At 48.4% G+C, this 12,500-nt stretch overlaps 1 protein-coding gene across 1 annotated transcript in view; it reads right to left on the reverse strand.

The window, feature by feature from the left end:
* Positions 1-12,170, reverse strand: part of kmt2ca (lysine (K)-specific methyltransferase 2Ca) — a 54,307-nt gene extending 42,137 nt beyond the window's left edge. The window contains 13 exon segments of the mRNA XM_065949144.1: positions 989-1,092; positions 1,794-1,896; positions 2,019-2,138; positions 3,651-3,682; positions 3,685-3,742; positions 3,744-3,776; positions 5,179-5,287; positions 5,379-5,416; positions 5,472-6,269; positions 6,494-6,681; positions 9,267-10,066; positions 10,285-11,436; positions 11,485-12,170. Of these exon segments, the coding sequence (XP_065805216.1) occupies positions 989-1,092; positions 1,794-1,896; positions 2,019-2,138; positions 3,651-3,682; positions 3,685-3,742; positions 3,744-3,776; positions 5,179-5,287; positions 5,379-5,416; positions 5,472-6,269; positions 6,494-6,681; positions 9,267-10,066; positions 10,285-11,436; positions 11,485-12,170 (4,221 nt within the window).
* Positions 12,171-12,500: the final 330 nt, after the last annotated feature.

The following is a 12,500-nucleotide window of genomic DNA, read 5'->3' on the forward strand; positions in this document are numbered from 1 at the left end:
GAGAAACTCCTGTAACCTGATCCCCTAAGACGCACTTCTCATACATTTCTACATTTTGATGGGAAACACAGCGACGCTAATGGGGTGGGTCGTGCCACTTTTTTACCATCTTTGCTCCGTCATGAGGTCATCAGGGGGCAAGGCAAGTTTATTTATGTCGCACATTTCAACAACAAGGCGATTCAAAGTGCTTCACACAAACATCAAAAAGCATCAGGACAGAGGAAAGAAAAGAAACATTAAAATAGAACATTAATAAAATCACTGAAATTATTAAATCTGAAAATATCTTCAAATAAAAATAATTCAAATGAAATTAATTGAAATAAATAAAATAGAGTATAATATAAATATATATAGAATAAAAATAATGACAGAGCAGAGTAAAAGTTTAAAATCTTATTAAAGCTGTTTAATTGAAGGCAGCTGTAAACAGGTGAGTCTTCAGACCTGCAGTTTTCTGGGAGTTTGTTCCAGATTAGCATAGAAACTGAACGCAGTTAAATCAAACGGTGGTTTACTGCTCAGTAAGATGGTGGAGGGTAGGTGGGCAGCGAGACTCGAGGGACGAGGGGTCTAAAGCTGGTAGTGTGCAAACTCCACAAAGAGAACAACAAGATGGAACTAAAAGAACGTTTTAGATGTTGCTGAACATGAGAGAAATCTTGACGTGGTACGACAGTTTAAAGACCTCTAGAATCAGTCTTTTATATTTATTTCATTTTTTCTCTGTTATTTCATTGTTTTATGTGTATGTATGTCTGTGTATTTACTTTTAAAGACGTTGCTGCTTCTTTTCTTTTCATCTTATGTGGAAAAGATGTTTGTTGAAATGAAATAACCAAATGAATGAAGAAACTCTTTGATATCGAATTATTGAAAAGGTTAAATTAAGAGGTAATGAACATGTTACAGTCACAAAACTACAAATCCTGGAATCATGGGAGAGTAAAGTGATGAGACTGTGAGGCTGTGTTTACATACTGACCTTGACGTTGACGCAGTAGGGATGGTAACACTGTCCACACTGAGAACAGGCCAACAGCCGGCCTTCAGCGCCCTGACCAAAACTACCACACACCACACACATGTCCTACACACACACACACACACACACACACACACACACACACACACACACACACACACACACACACACACACACACACACACACACACACACACACACACACACACACACACACACACACACACACACACACACACACACACACACACACACACACACACACACACACACACACACACACACACACACACACACACGTTTACTAATAGAGACACTACACCTTTCAGACAGATGATCATATGTTGGTTTATTCCCTCAGTCAACATTTTCCTAACTAGTTGATGGTCTCAACCTGTACACACCAGGAAGGGGGGGGGGGGGGCTAGGGGCGGAGCTACCTGTGACTGATAGGTCACTTACATGTGTTGTTCAGTGTTTGCTTGGACTTAAAGAAACTCTGAGGTGATAACTGTTCATGTTTTCAGGAAGAATGTTTTGTCAAAGGAAGTGACCATATTTGGGACCATAATGGAGGGAAACCGTCGCCCCTCTCTAGCTCCACCCTCTTCTCCATATATGGTCACTCTTGGTTCTTAAAAAAAAAGATGGTGATGATGCATGTTTAGTAAATGATGAACCCATTAAGAGTCAAAGGGACCAGAAAGAGGGGGAGGAGGGTGGGGGCTACCTGTGATTGACAGTTCTCAACCACAGCAGGTTAGGGAGGTCCAAAAAGTGAGTGAGTCGGGTGGGGGGGGCGTACCCTGTCTGAGGGTGAAGTGGTCGGAGGTGGAAAACATCACCACTGTGTTGTGCATGGAGTTCTCCTCCTCCTCCTTCGGCTGGAACGGCTCCACATACACAGACTGACAGAGAGAGATGACACATCAACACCTCCACACCTGATAGAGCACCGGAGTGTGTGTGTGTGTGTGTGTGTGTGTGTGTGTGTGTGTGTGTGTGTGTGTGTGTGTGTGTGTCTTCTTACTCCAGGTGAAACGGGCAGACTGTCCTGAGTCTTTAGCCGGCTCCTTCCTCTGCCTCCTCTTCCTCCTCCAATGCTTCCTCCTCTGGACCTCCTCCTGCCTGGAAACCCTGAACCGCGACCCTGGGGGGGGGGGGGGGAGAGGAGGGAGGCAGGAAGGGAGGAGGAGAGGAGGAGAATTTGGAGAGATGAAGGAGAAATATGAAGAGGAGTAAGAAACCATTAAGTCTCTGCTTTACTTAAACTTGCAGGATGTTACCATGGAAACAACAACAGTACAATGACCTCACTGACATCGGCTGGGTCCCCTCTGTGACCTGAAATGTTGGATCTGTAATGGACGTTAAGGTTTGTCTTTAAGGGGAACCTACGTGTGAAGTGTTGAGATAATGTATTAATCTTCTCAGGGGACTCAGAAACCACGACACCGTGCCCCGCCCACTGACCCCACACCAAGAAATTCTACTGAGTTCTGGCTTTGTCAGCTCAAGCAAACAACTTTTAAAATGCTCGTTTTCTCCATGGAGTTTGGTTAGAACAATGAATTTGAAATATTCAACCTGCATGAAAACACAGGGGAAGCAGCTTAGTGCATTCAGGTCATTCAAAGAGATTTTAAACGTCTTCAGCCTCGCTAGTCGGCACCAGAATTACTAGTCAGTTAAACAGATTATGACTAGGACACGACCGATTTGGATTTGGGGCTGATGCTGGTACGGATGTGAGGGAGAGAAAAAAAAAACAGACACAGATACATCGGCCGATATCATCTTATATCTGTCTTTGATCTGTAGAGATAAATAGATATGACAGACATGGTGACGTTAAGCTCAAGACTGGAGGTGCTAGCACTGCTAACGTTAGCCACACTCTGCTAACCTACCGTCAGCTGGGAATATCTCTAGTGATTATGATGTTGTTGTGTCTCCCTTCATGTCCCGTCAGCTCTTAAATACAAACATAAACTTCTCCTGTAAACGGCGAGTAGTAACCTGAGGCGTTTGTGTTGCATTCTGGGAGTCCTCTAAGGCAGGGGTTCCCAAACTTTTCAGCTTGCGACCCCCATTATGACGGTGATAGATACTTGGGACCCCACATTTGACGGAATAGGTCAAAACACTGGCATTAAAACAGCAAACAATAGCCCAAACACCATCATATTATTTTTGTAATTTATTGTGAGAAACTACTTTTTTTACCTGTATTTTCAAATTAATGGGTGAAATATCCAATTTTAAACCATTTTTCCATTTTTATATGTTTTTGAAAGGAATCTCGCGACCCCCCTAACAGTGTTCCACGACCCCCACTTTGGGAACCACCGCTCTAAGGTTATCAGATGATGCATTAACCAAGTTAAAGTTTTATCAAAGAGTTATTAAAGCAGCGTTCTCCATGACAACCAGATGATCAGGAGGCTGAGACCATGCCTCCACCTTCGTGTGTGTGTGTGTGTGTGTGTGTGTGTGTGTGTGTGTGTGTGTGTGTGTGTGTGTGTGTGTGTGTGTGTGTGTGTGTGTGTGGGGGGGCAGGCTGACAATAGGGTGCCCTTGTTTGTCACACAGTTACATCCCAGAGGGAGCGGGTGGTAGTACACAGAGTTAGTGGATTAGTTGTTAGAGTCTGCTTCTTTACCACTCTCATGCTCCAGAGGGGGAGTCCGGTGGGAGGGGCTTAGGGCTGTCCCACCCTCCCTCCCCTGTGGAATCCTGGGAGGACGAGGGCGGGGCTCACCGCCCTGCGATTACTCCACCACGAAACCTGAGGTAGGGAGGAGGAGAAGGTGGAGGGGTGGATGAAATGAGGTCGAAGAAGTTGTGTGGGGGGGAGAAAAGGAGAAGGAGGGGGGGGAGGTGGGGGGGAGGGAGAGAGAGTTGGTGGGGGACAAAATGCAGTAACATAAATGCAACAGCCACAAATTAAAATAATTCAAAAGGAAACGGAAGAAAATTAATCAGGCAAAACCAACAGATGTCTTAATGAGACAGTGTTACCATGGACAACAGCATGCCAACAGTCATACTGGACACACAGACTGGGGAGGAGTCAACCCTTGTCACAATGACACATGCTAACTACACGTGTGACGCATCAATTTACCGCAGAGCAAATCGAGCGGGACAGGAAGTCATCAATACATCCGGTTTATTTTCAGAATAAAACACTCCGTTTTGACAGTTCACAACAACAACAACAACAACAACAACCTTCTCTGTGTTTGCTAGGTAATAATGGTATAAAATCCCTCCATAAGCAAATCAAAACTGTGCCAAGTGATTCTGTAAAATGAATTATTCATTTGGTTTATTAGTCAGAATAAAAGTTAATTCAACGACGTGGATTTATTATGGCGGTGCTGGTTTGTATATTTTAGTTTGTAAAATACGTCCTTTTGAACCTGACCAGAAGTACTTTGTATTTCAGTCGGAATAGCAAACTGACACGCCATCAGGAACGCCCCCCTGAAGTCGAATTAAGACTCGAAGAACCTACAGTAACCCGATCTAAAAATCCAACATGGCCGCTACGTGCCATCAACAGTAACTATTGTGTTGATTAGTAACTTTGTCATTTTGTGTTATTAAATTACTCTCTACATCGCTAACGCTGCTGCTCCTCCTCCTGCTGCTGCATCCCAACATATACATCACTCATCAAACATTTTCATGCTATGACGTGTGTGTGTGTGTGTGTGTGTGTGTGTGTGTGTGTGTGTGTGTGTGTGTGTGTGTATGTGTTTGTGTGTGTGGTGTGTGAACATGCTGAAGAACAAAGAGAATGGATGCAGCAGATTCAGTGAGTGTCAGGTGAGCAGGAAGAGAAGGGGAGGATTTGGAGGAACAGCTTTCCAAACGAAACACAATACATCCCATAATCCTCAGAGTGTAAGTCAGACTGTAACGTCTGAAACTTAATGGTTGATGGACTCCAAGAAGGTTGTTTTTGTCCCTGACAGGCTCAGGTTGTTCTTCTAAGTGTGTGACATCGTTACAGAAATGATCCCCACACAGATGGAAATGATTTTTTAACCACAAACAACTGTGACATCACTCTGAGTTCAGCGAGGTAAAATCTTTCTTTTAAGAGTCAGGTGTGTTTGTAGAGAGTGATGCAACAGCTGTTTGTGGGGAATGAGAGACACTTCAGGTTAAAGGTCACACACCTGTTTGATCCTGGCTCGGCCCGGGGAGAACTTCCTCTTGGTGATGGCCGGTTTCCCCATTCCAATTTTAGGAGTGAGGGGGGAGCACAGTGGTGGGCGGAGCCTGAAGCTGGACACAGAAATACATCATGACAGGTCAGATAGAAGAACGAGCAGAAAAGGAGAGGAGGGAATAAAAGAAGACACAGTGGTTGTCTTACCTTTGACAGAGGTGGAGACTCTCTGGCAGAGGGGGAGGCTCGGTGATGAGGTGAGGGTGGGGATAAGGGAGGAGGGGTCATGGGAGTTCTAGCCGGGGAGGTCTCTGGGGAGGCCTCCGTTGAGAAGGGAGATTGCCTCAGACGGATGGAGAGGTCATCTGAAGGCCTGGAAGAGCAGGGAGGAGGTCTGAGAGTACGACCCTTCCCCCGGCGAGAGAATGGAGGCGGGCTGGGTGAGGAGAGGTGAAGGAAGGAGGGGGGAGGAGACGAGGAGGACATCAGCTTCATCACCTCCATATCTAAAGAAGGGTCCAGTTCCAGGACAGGGCTCATTGGCTCCTCATCCAGATCTGAATGGTCCTGATCCTCAGCTTCTTTTCTCGCTTCCTCCCCCTGCTCCTCTTCCACTGCACTATACTGCTCTATGATTGGCTGCTGCTCTTCAACCTTTTCATGAGTGGCTGCTGCTGGTTCAGTCACTTTAAGAGAGTCGTCAGTCTCCTCTTGCTGTCTCTCCAAAGGCTCAGCATGTGATTGGTGCTTATCTTTGGTGGGTTCTATTGCTAGAGCAACAGGTTCAAACTGGTTCTCCGATTGGCTGCCATCAACTGCCCCATGACAGGAAAGTGTTTTGTCCTCTTGCATCCCCTCCAAACCCTTCATGGTCTCAGCTTCTCTTGGATCCTGTTCCTGTGGGGGGTCCTTTAGAGGAGGTGGGGTGTGGGGGGAACAGGAGGGGAGTAAGGCATTCCTGTGAGGTGAGGATGGGGAGGCCTCCTGAGAGCCAGCTCTATATGGAGAAGGAGGAGGGGATGGTGGTGAGGTGAGGGGGGAGGCAGGAGGAGAAGGTGAGGGGGGTAGGGAGGGATGTTGTGTGGTGGGAGGAGCCTGCTGAAAGGGGGAGGCAGCAGGAGCGTGAGGAGGAGACTGATGGTGTTCCTGTTCGACTTCTGCAGAAAGAGGGGGGGGGGGGGGGGGGGGGGGGGGGTCAGAGTTCTCCTTTCATACAGTAATCAACAACTTATAACAAACACACACAGGTCAGTACGTACACAGTAAATCACTCAAAATGATAAAACACATTACAGGTGTTCTCTACCTGCAGGAACACAGACTTCCTCTTCTCCCTCCTCCTTTGTCCTCTTAGGACTCTCCTTCTCTTCTGGACTCCTCTTAGTCGCCTGATGAGGCTCTTCCATCTCCTCCTCCTCCTGCTGCTGCTGCTGCTGTGGGGCATCTCTGTCCTCCTCTACCTCCTTCTCAGTCCTCACTCTCTCCTTCTGCTCCTCCAACATGCTGACGTCTGGACAAAAACAAAGACATGGTACAATCAGCAGAAAGAATCTGCTAATAAACAGATCTGCACATTTACTTCTGACTATAAGGGACAGTGTTAAGGTATGTGTCTGCTTACAGCACCCTTCAACTGTTTTTAACTTTTTATTTACAAAATTAGCTGCTGACAAGACAACCTGTTCAGATCATACAGACGTTCCAGGTACACAGATATTTGCGAGCCATCTTGGAGAGTTGCATGTTTGTAGTGACTCTGTGACTCTTCACTAAAGCAGTGTGCCGTTGACAGCAGAGAGAAGACACTCCCTCATGTAGGATGACTCTCTTCCTTCACTGAGGTCAAGAGTGCATGCAATGGTCACTCTCTGCTGGGTCAAATGGCAAACTACTTTAGAAGGCCTCATGCGCTGACAGACTATATTTTGAATTTGAACGGCTCATTACAGATCGAATGGGAACTTTCTCCCCCATCTATGAATATATTTTTTTGAATATGAATTTTATTTTTTTACAGCTGATGCCGAGGGCAGGGTTAGGGTTAGGGTTTTGTGCTCCGGACACTGAACTGTTTAGGTTTTATGCTGATACAAGCTCTAAAGGAAGAGAAAAACTAGAGGAGACTGTAAAACATCAAGAGACAGGTAAGAGAAGTAAAAAGGAGGAGAAACTCACCCCCTGTGGCTGCAGACTCCCTCTCTGTTGGTGTGTGTCTCTGGGGACTGGAAGGACAAGACAGCACAGGGCCAATAGGACCAGGACTAGGGCTGATTTCAGACTGCACAGGGCTGACAGGACCTGGACTTGCCTCACACCTCAATTGGCTAACAGGACTAGGACTGGAACTAGCCTCAGGTTGCACAGGACTAGTAGGACATAGACTAGGACTTGCTTCCAGCCATGCAGGGTCAGGACTAGCATTAGCTTGTATATCTCCAGCTTGTGATCGGCCGACTGGACTACTGTGCAAAGAGCCATCTTGAGGAGCAGGTGGGCAGGTCTGAGGAGGGCTAGCCTGTGAATGGTCTAGGCTTGGGGGACTAACAGGTGTTGTAATGGTTGGACTTGAGCTCAGCATCGCAGTGTTATCCTGAGCCAGACCAGAATGAGCAGGACTAGCTTGAGTGGATGAAGTATTAATGGGGGTGCCTGGTCCTTGACTGAAGGGGATTCCAGAGACAGTGCTCATTTGGTTTTCAACTGCAGACCTGTCAGGAGTTTGGGGGGGACTAGCTGGGGACAGGACAACCTGGCTCAGATAAGCCTGGTTAGGGCTAACAGAAGATGAGTCATCAACAAGGGAACATGCAGATGTTGGGCTCAGCTGCCTAATACTGTCTGAAGGTTCAACCAGACCAGAGTCCAGCTGATCCACACCTGGGATCACAGTGCTCTTGATTTGAGAGCTGGCCACAATGTTCTCATCTAAAGCTGAACTGGCTAAAGCAGGACTGTGCTGTTCCACAGGCAGGCCAGGTCTGGTTCCAGTGTCAGGAGCTGGGCTATAGTGGGGGCTACCTGTGGGGCTATGATACGTTTCACTGGCCTGAAATGGACTTTGAGGTGGACTAACACAGGCAAAAGGACCATGTGCAGGGCTGCTGTACGTGGTGCTTACTAATGAGGGAGAGGTTCTTTGGACTTGGCCTGAGTCAGCACAACTAGAGGTGCTTTCTATGTGAACAGGACTAGCTTGACCAGCAGGACTAGACCTAGGCGGACTATGAATGACACCAACATCAGTTAGGCTAGCAGAGCAGGACTTTGTCTGGCCACTATGGCTCAGATTGTGGCTAACAGAGCTACTAGTGAGGCTAGTATCAGGCAACCTACAGTGTGGAGGACTAAAGAAAGTTGGACTTGGACAGAGGCTCTTCTGTACTGGAGACATATGTGGAGGACTGCAGGTACTTTGGACCAATAAAGGACTTGACTGACCAGGATGTGTGGTACTACTCTCTTGAACATCCACAGAGTCTATCAGATTGTGGCTACTATCAGCTTCTGTGTAGACTGGGCTTACATGAGTAGGGCTAAATTGAACTGGGATGTCTGGAGTTGATTGAGGATGACCAGAACAAGTTTCTGACAGAATAAAGGGACTACCATTGTCCACAGCTTCCTCAGACTCCTGAGATGGGTGTGTGGGTCCCACCAGTGTGGTTGAGGGGCTAGCTGATTTTAATGAAGGGCTTGTCTCTGCAGCTACAGGGTTGACCGGGACAGGGCTAGTCTCCACAAACATGAGGCTAGAACAGGCCTGAAAAGAGCTAGCAGGGCTTGTAGGCATCTTACTGGCATGGGTGGGGCTAGCATCAGCCGAGCTTTCTTGGATATGTATGGGGCTACCTTCATTAGCTTCTGTGCAGAGTGATGTTCTGTCACGAGAAGGACTCTGATGCATGGGGCTAGCTCGGGGAGATATTCCCTTCATCTCATCAGCAGAAGGAATGCATGTTAGGCTACTGTGTTCTGTTGAAGTGCTAATGTGAACAAGGCTTTCTGGTGTGGGTGTGACTGGCACACAAATGCGGGTAGAATGATCTGGACTGTGGATGGTACACTGAGTAGGGCTAGGAATATTTTGGAGTTTACCATCGGTGCTGTGGACCTCAGGGGACACCATGGACAGGATGGAGGTGGGGCTAAGATGAGCAGGGCTATTTTCCAGTGTTTTGCCTTCAGGGTTTGGACTCAGCTGCAAGGTGCTATGCTCCAAATACTGCAGTTCTGTGGTACTGGTTGGGATGCATTCCTTTGCAACTGTTGTCTCTGTAGCAAGCTGAGAGGGAAGAAGGCTAAGATGTGAAGGCCTGTCAGGCTGTGAGGATCGGGCCTGTGATGGGATTGCAGGTTGTGACAGACTACACCTTGCAGTTCTGAGTGGGGACTGTGATGGGCTACATGGTGCCGAAACAGGACTCAATGAGGCACGCCTTCTTGCTCCCTTAGTAAACCTACAGTCGACTGGTAAGAGGTCCTGGTCCAGTGTAGAAATGTCCTGGGTAGTCCCAGGACTTAGTTGAGCAGGGTCGCTCAATCCAGGGCTCTTCTGGTCCAGTGTAGGTTCAGTATCCTGTGTGGGACTGTGTGTCTGAGATGTGCCAGCTTGTGCGGGGCTATCTGTTGTAGAACTGGTAAGTGATGGTGGGGGGCTGTGCTGAGGCTCTGTGGTGATGATGTGAGTAGAACTACATGGGCTGTCTAGCTGGGTTTGTGGAGCATTGTCCTGCACAGGACTCTGTGGTGGGGAGATCTTTTGTGGCTCTACAGGCACCGTCTCAACGTGGACGGGACTAAGACCTGCCTGGTTCAAACTGTGCTGGGAATGTGTATGGCTATCCAGTGTGGGACTCAGCTCAGGCTCTGCGGCTTTAAGCTGATCCTGTGTGGAACTGTGGGAAGGGCTCAAGGAAGTGCAACTGATGTGGCCAGGACTTTGCTGATCCTGTGTTGAAGTCACATGAGGAGAGTTTTGTTGCAGTTCAGAAGGACTAGGAGGGCAAGGCAAAGGACTTTTTGGTAGTTCTGCTGAACTAGAGTCGGAATTTGTGGGGCATTGCGGAAGCTCTGCTAGACTCAGGTGAGGTGAGATGTGGCTTTCCTGTTGTACCTCAGTATCAGGGTTAAGGAGCCCAAAGGTTTCCTGAAGCCCTGTGGAGTCAGGATGAGATGGCGCAGGACTTTCTGGTAGATCTGTTGGGTCATAATTAGGCATCCCAGAATTTTCCTTAAGCCCTGTTGGGTCAGGTTTAGAATAGACAGGACTTTGTGGGGGTTCTGTTGAATTAGATAGAGATGTCCCGGGACTTTCCTGAATCTCTGAAGGATCCGGGTGAGACTGGGCAGAAATTGGTTGGAGCTCTGCAGGATCGGGGTGAGACTGGCAAGGACTTTGTTGGAAATCTGAACCATCAAGGTCAGATTGGCCAGGAGTTTCCTGCAGCTTTGAATGATCCAGGTGAGATTGGGCAGGACTTTGTTGGAGCTCTGCAGGATCTGGGTGAGACTGGGCAGGACTTTGTTGGAGCTCTGCAGGATCCAGGTCAGACTGGGCAGGATTTTGTTGGAGCTCTGCAGGATCCAGTTCCGAATTGGCAGGACTTTGTTGGAGCTCCATAGGATCTGGATGAGATTGGGCAGGACTTTGTTGGAGCTCTGCAGGATCTGGGTTAGACTGGGCAGGACTTTGTTGGAGCTCTGCAGGATCTGGGTGAGACTGGGCAGGACTTTGTTGGAGCTCTGCAGGATCTGGGTTAGACTGGGCAGGATCTGGGTGAGATTGGGCAGGACTTTGTTGGAACTCTGCAGGATCTGGGTGAGACTGGGCAGGACTTTGTTGGAACTCTGCAGGATCTGGGTGAGACTGAGCAGGACTTTGTTGGAGCTCTGCAGGATCTGGGTGAGACTGGGCAGGACTTTGTTGGAGCTCTGCAGGATCTGGGTGAGACTGGGCAGGACTTTGTTGGAGCTCTGCAGGATCTGGGTGAGACTGGGCAGGACTTTGTTGGAGCTCCATAGGATCTGGATGAGATTCCTCAAGACTTTTAAGGAGCTCTGCAGGATCTGGGTGAGACTGGGCAGGACTTTGTTGGAGCTCTGCAGGATCTGGGTGAGACTGGGCAGCACTTTGTTGGAGCTCTGCAGGATCTGGGTGAGACTGGGCAGGACTTTGTTGGAGCTCTGAGGGATCTGATTGAGACTGGGCAGGACTTTGTTGGAGCTCTGAGGGATCTGATTGAGATTGGGCAGAACTTTGTTGGAGCTGCATAGGATCTGGGTGAGACTGGGCAGGACTTTGATGGAGCTCTACAGGATCTGGGTGAGACTGGGCAGGACTTTGTTGGAGCTCTGAGGGATCTGATTGAGATTGGGCAGAACTTTGTTGGAGTTCCATAGGATCTGGATGAGATTCCTCAGGACTTTGTTGGAGCTCTGCAGGATCTGGGTGAGACTGGGCAGGACTTTGTTGGAGCTCTGCAGGATCTGGGTGAGACTGGGCAGGACTTTTTTGGAGCTCTGCAGCATCTGGGTGAGACTGGGCAGGACTTTGTTGGAGCTCTGAGGGATCTGACTGAGATTGGGCAGGACTTTGTTGGAGCTCTGAGGGATCTGATTGAGATTGGGCAGAACTTTGTTGGAGCTCCATAGGATCTGGATGAGATTCCTCAGTACTTTGTTGGAGCTCTGCAGCATCTGGGTGAGACTGGGCAGGACTTTGTTGGAGCTCTGCAGCATCTGGGTGAGACTGGGCAGGACTTTGTTGGAGCTCTGCAGGATATGGGTGAGACTGGGCAGAACTTTGTTGGAGCTCTGCAGGATCTGATTGAAATTGGGCAGAACTTTGTTGGAGCTGGTCAGTCTGCAGGGGAGCTGGTGAGGGGCATGTTTCAAGTTTTTTTGGATCAGGACAAAGTGAGGATGGACATAGGTGCAGCTCTTTTCGATGAGAATGAGTATATGATGGGACTTCCGAGGACTCTGTGGGAGGTGGGCCATGTCCCTCTTTGAGGTCTGTGGAATCAGGCTGAGATGGTGGAGGACTGTGTTGGAGCTCTGTATGATCAGGTTGATATGATGCAGGACTTTCATGGAGTTCTGTGGGATCTGGGTGAGATGGTGCTGAACTCTCTGGAAGCTCTGTTTGATCAGGAAAGGATCCTGCAGGAGTCAGTGAGGGTGCTGTTTGATCAGCTTGGGTTGAAGCAGGACTTTGGTGCACCTCTTTGGGATCAGGGTGAGATGGCTCAGGACTAAGAGGGGGCTCAGGATGGGATGGGGTAGGGCTTTGTTGCATTTGTTCACAGAAGGTCTTGGTGGGACTCTGTG

This window comes from Labrus bergylta, chromosome 20, assembly GCF_963930695.1.
Source record: "Labrus bergylta chromosome 20, fLabBer1.1, whole genome shotgun sequence".
Taxonomy (NCBI): domain Eukaryota; kingdom Metazoa; phylum Chordata; class Actinopteri; order Labriformes; family Labridae; genus Labrus; species Labrus bergylta.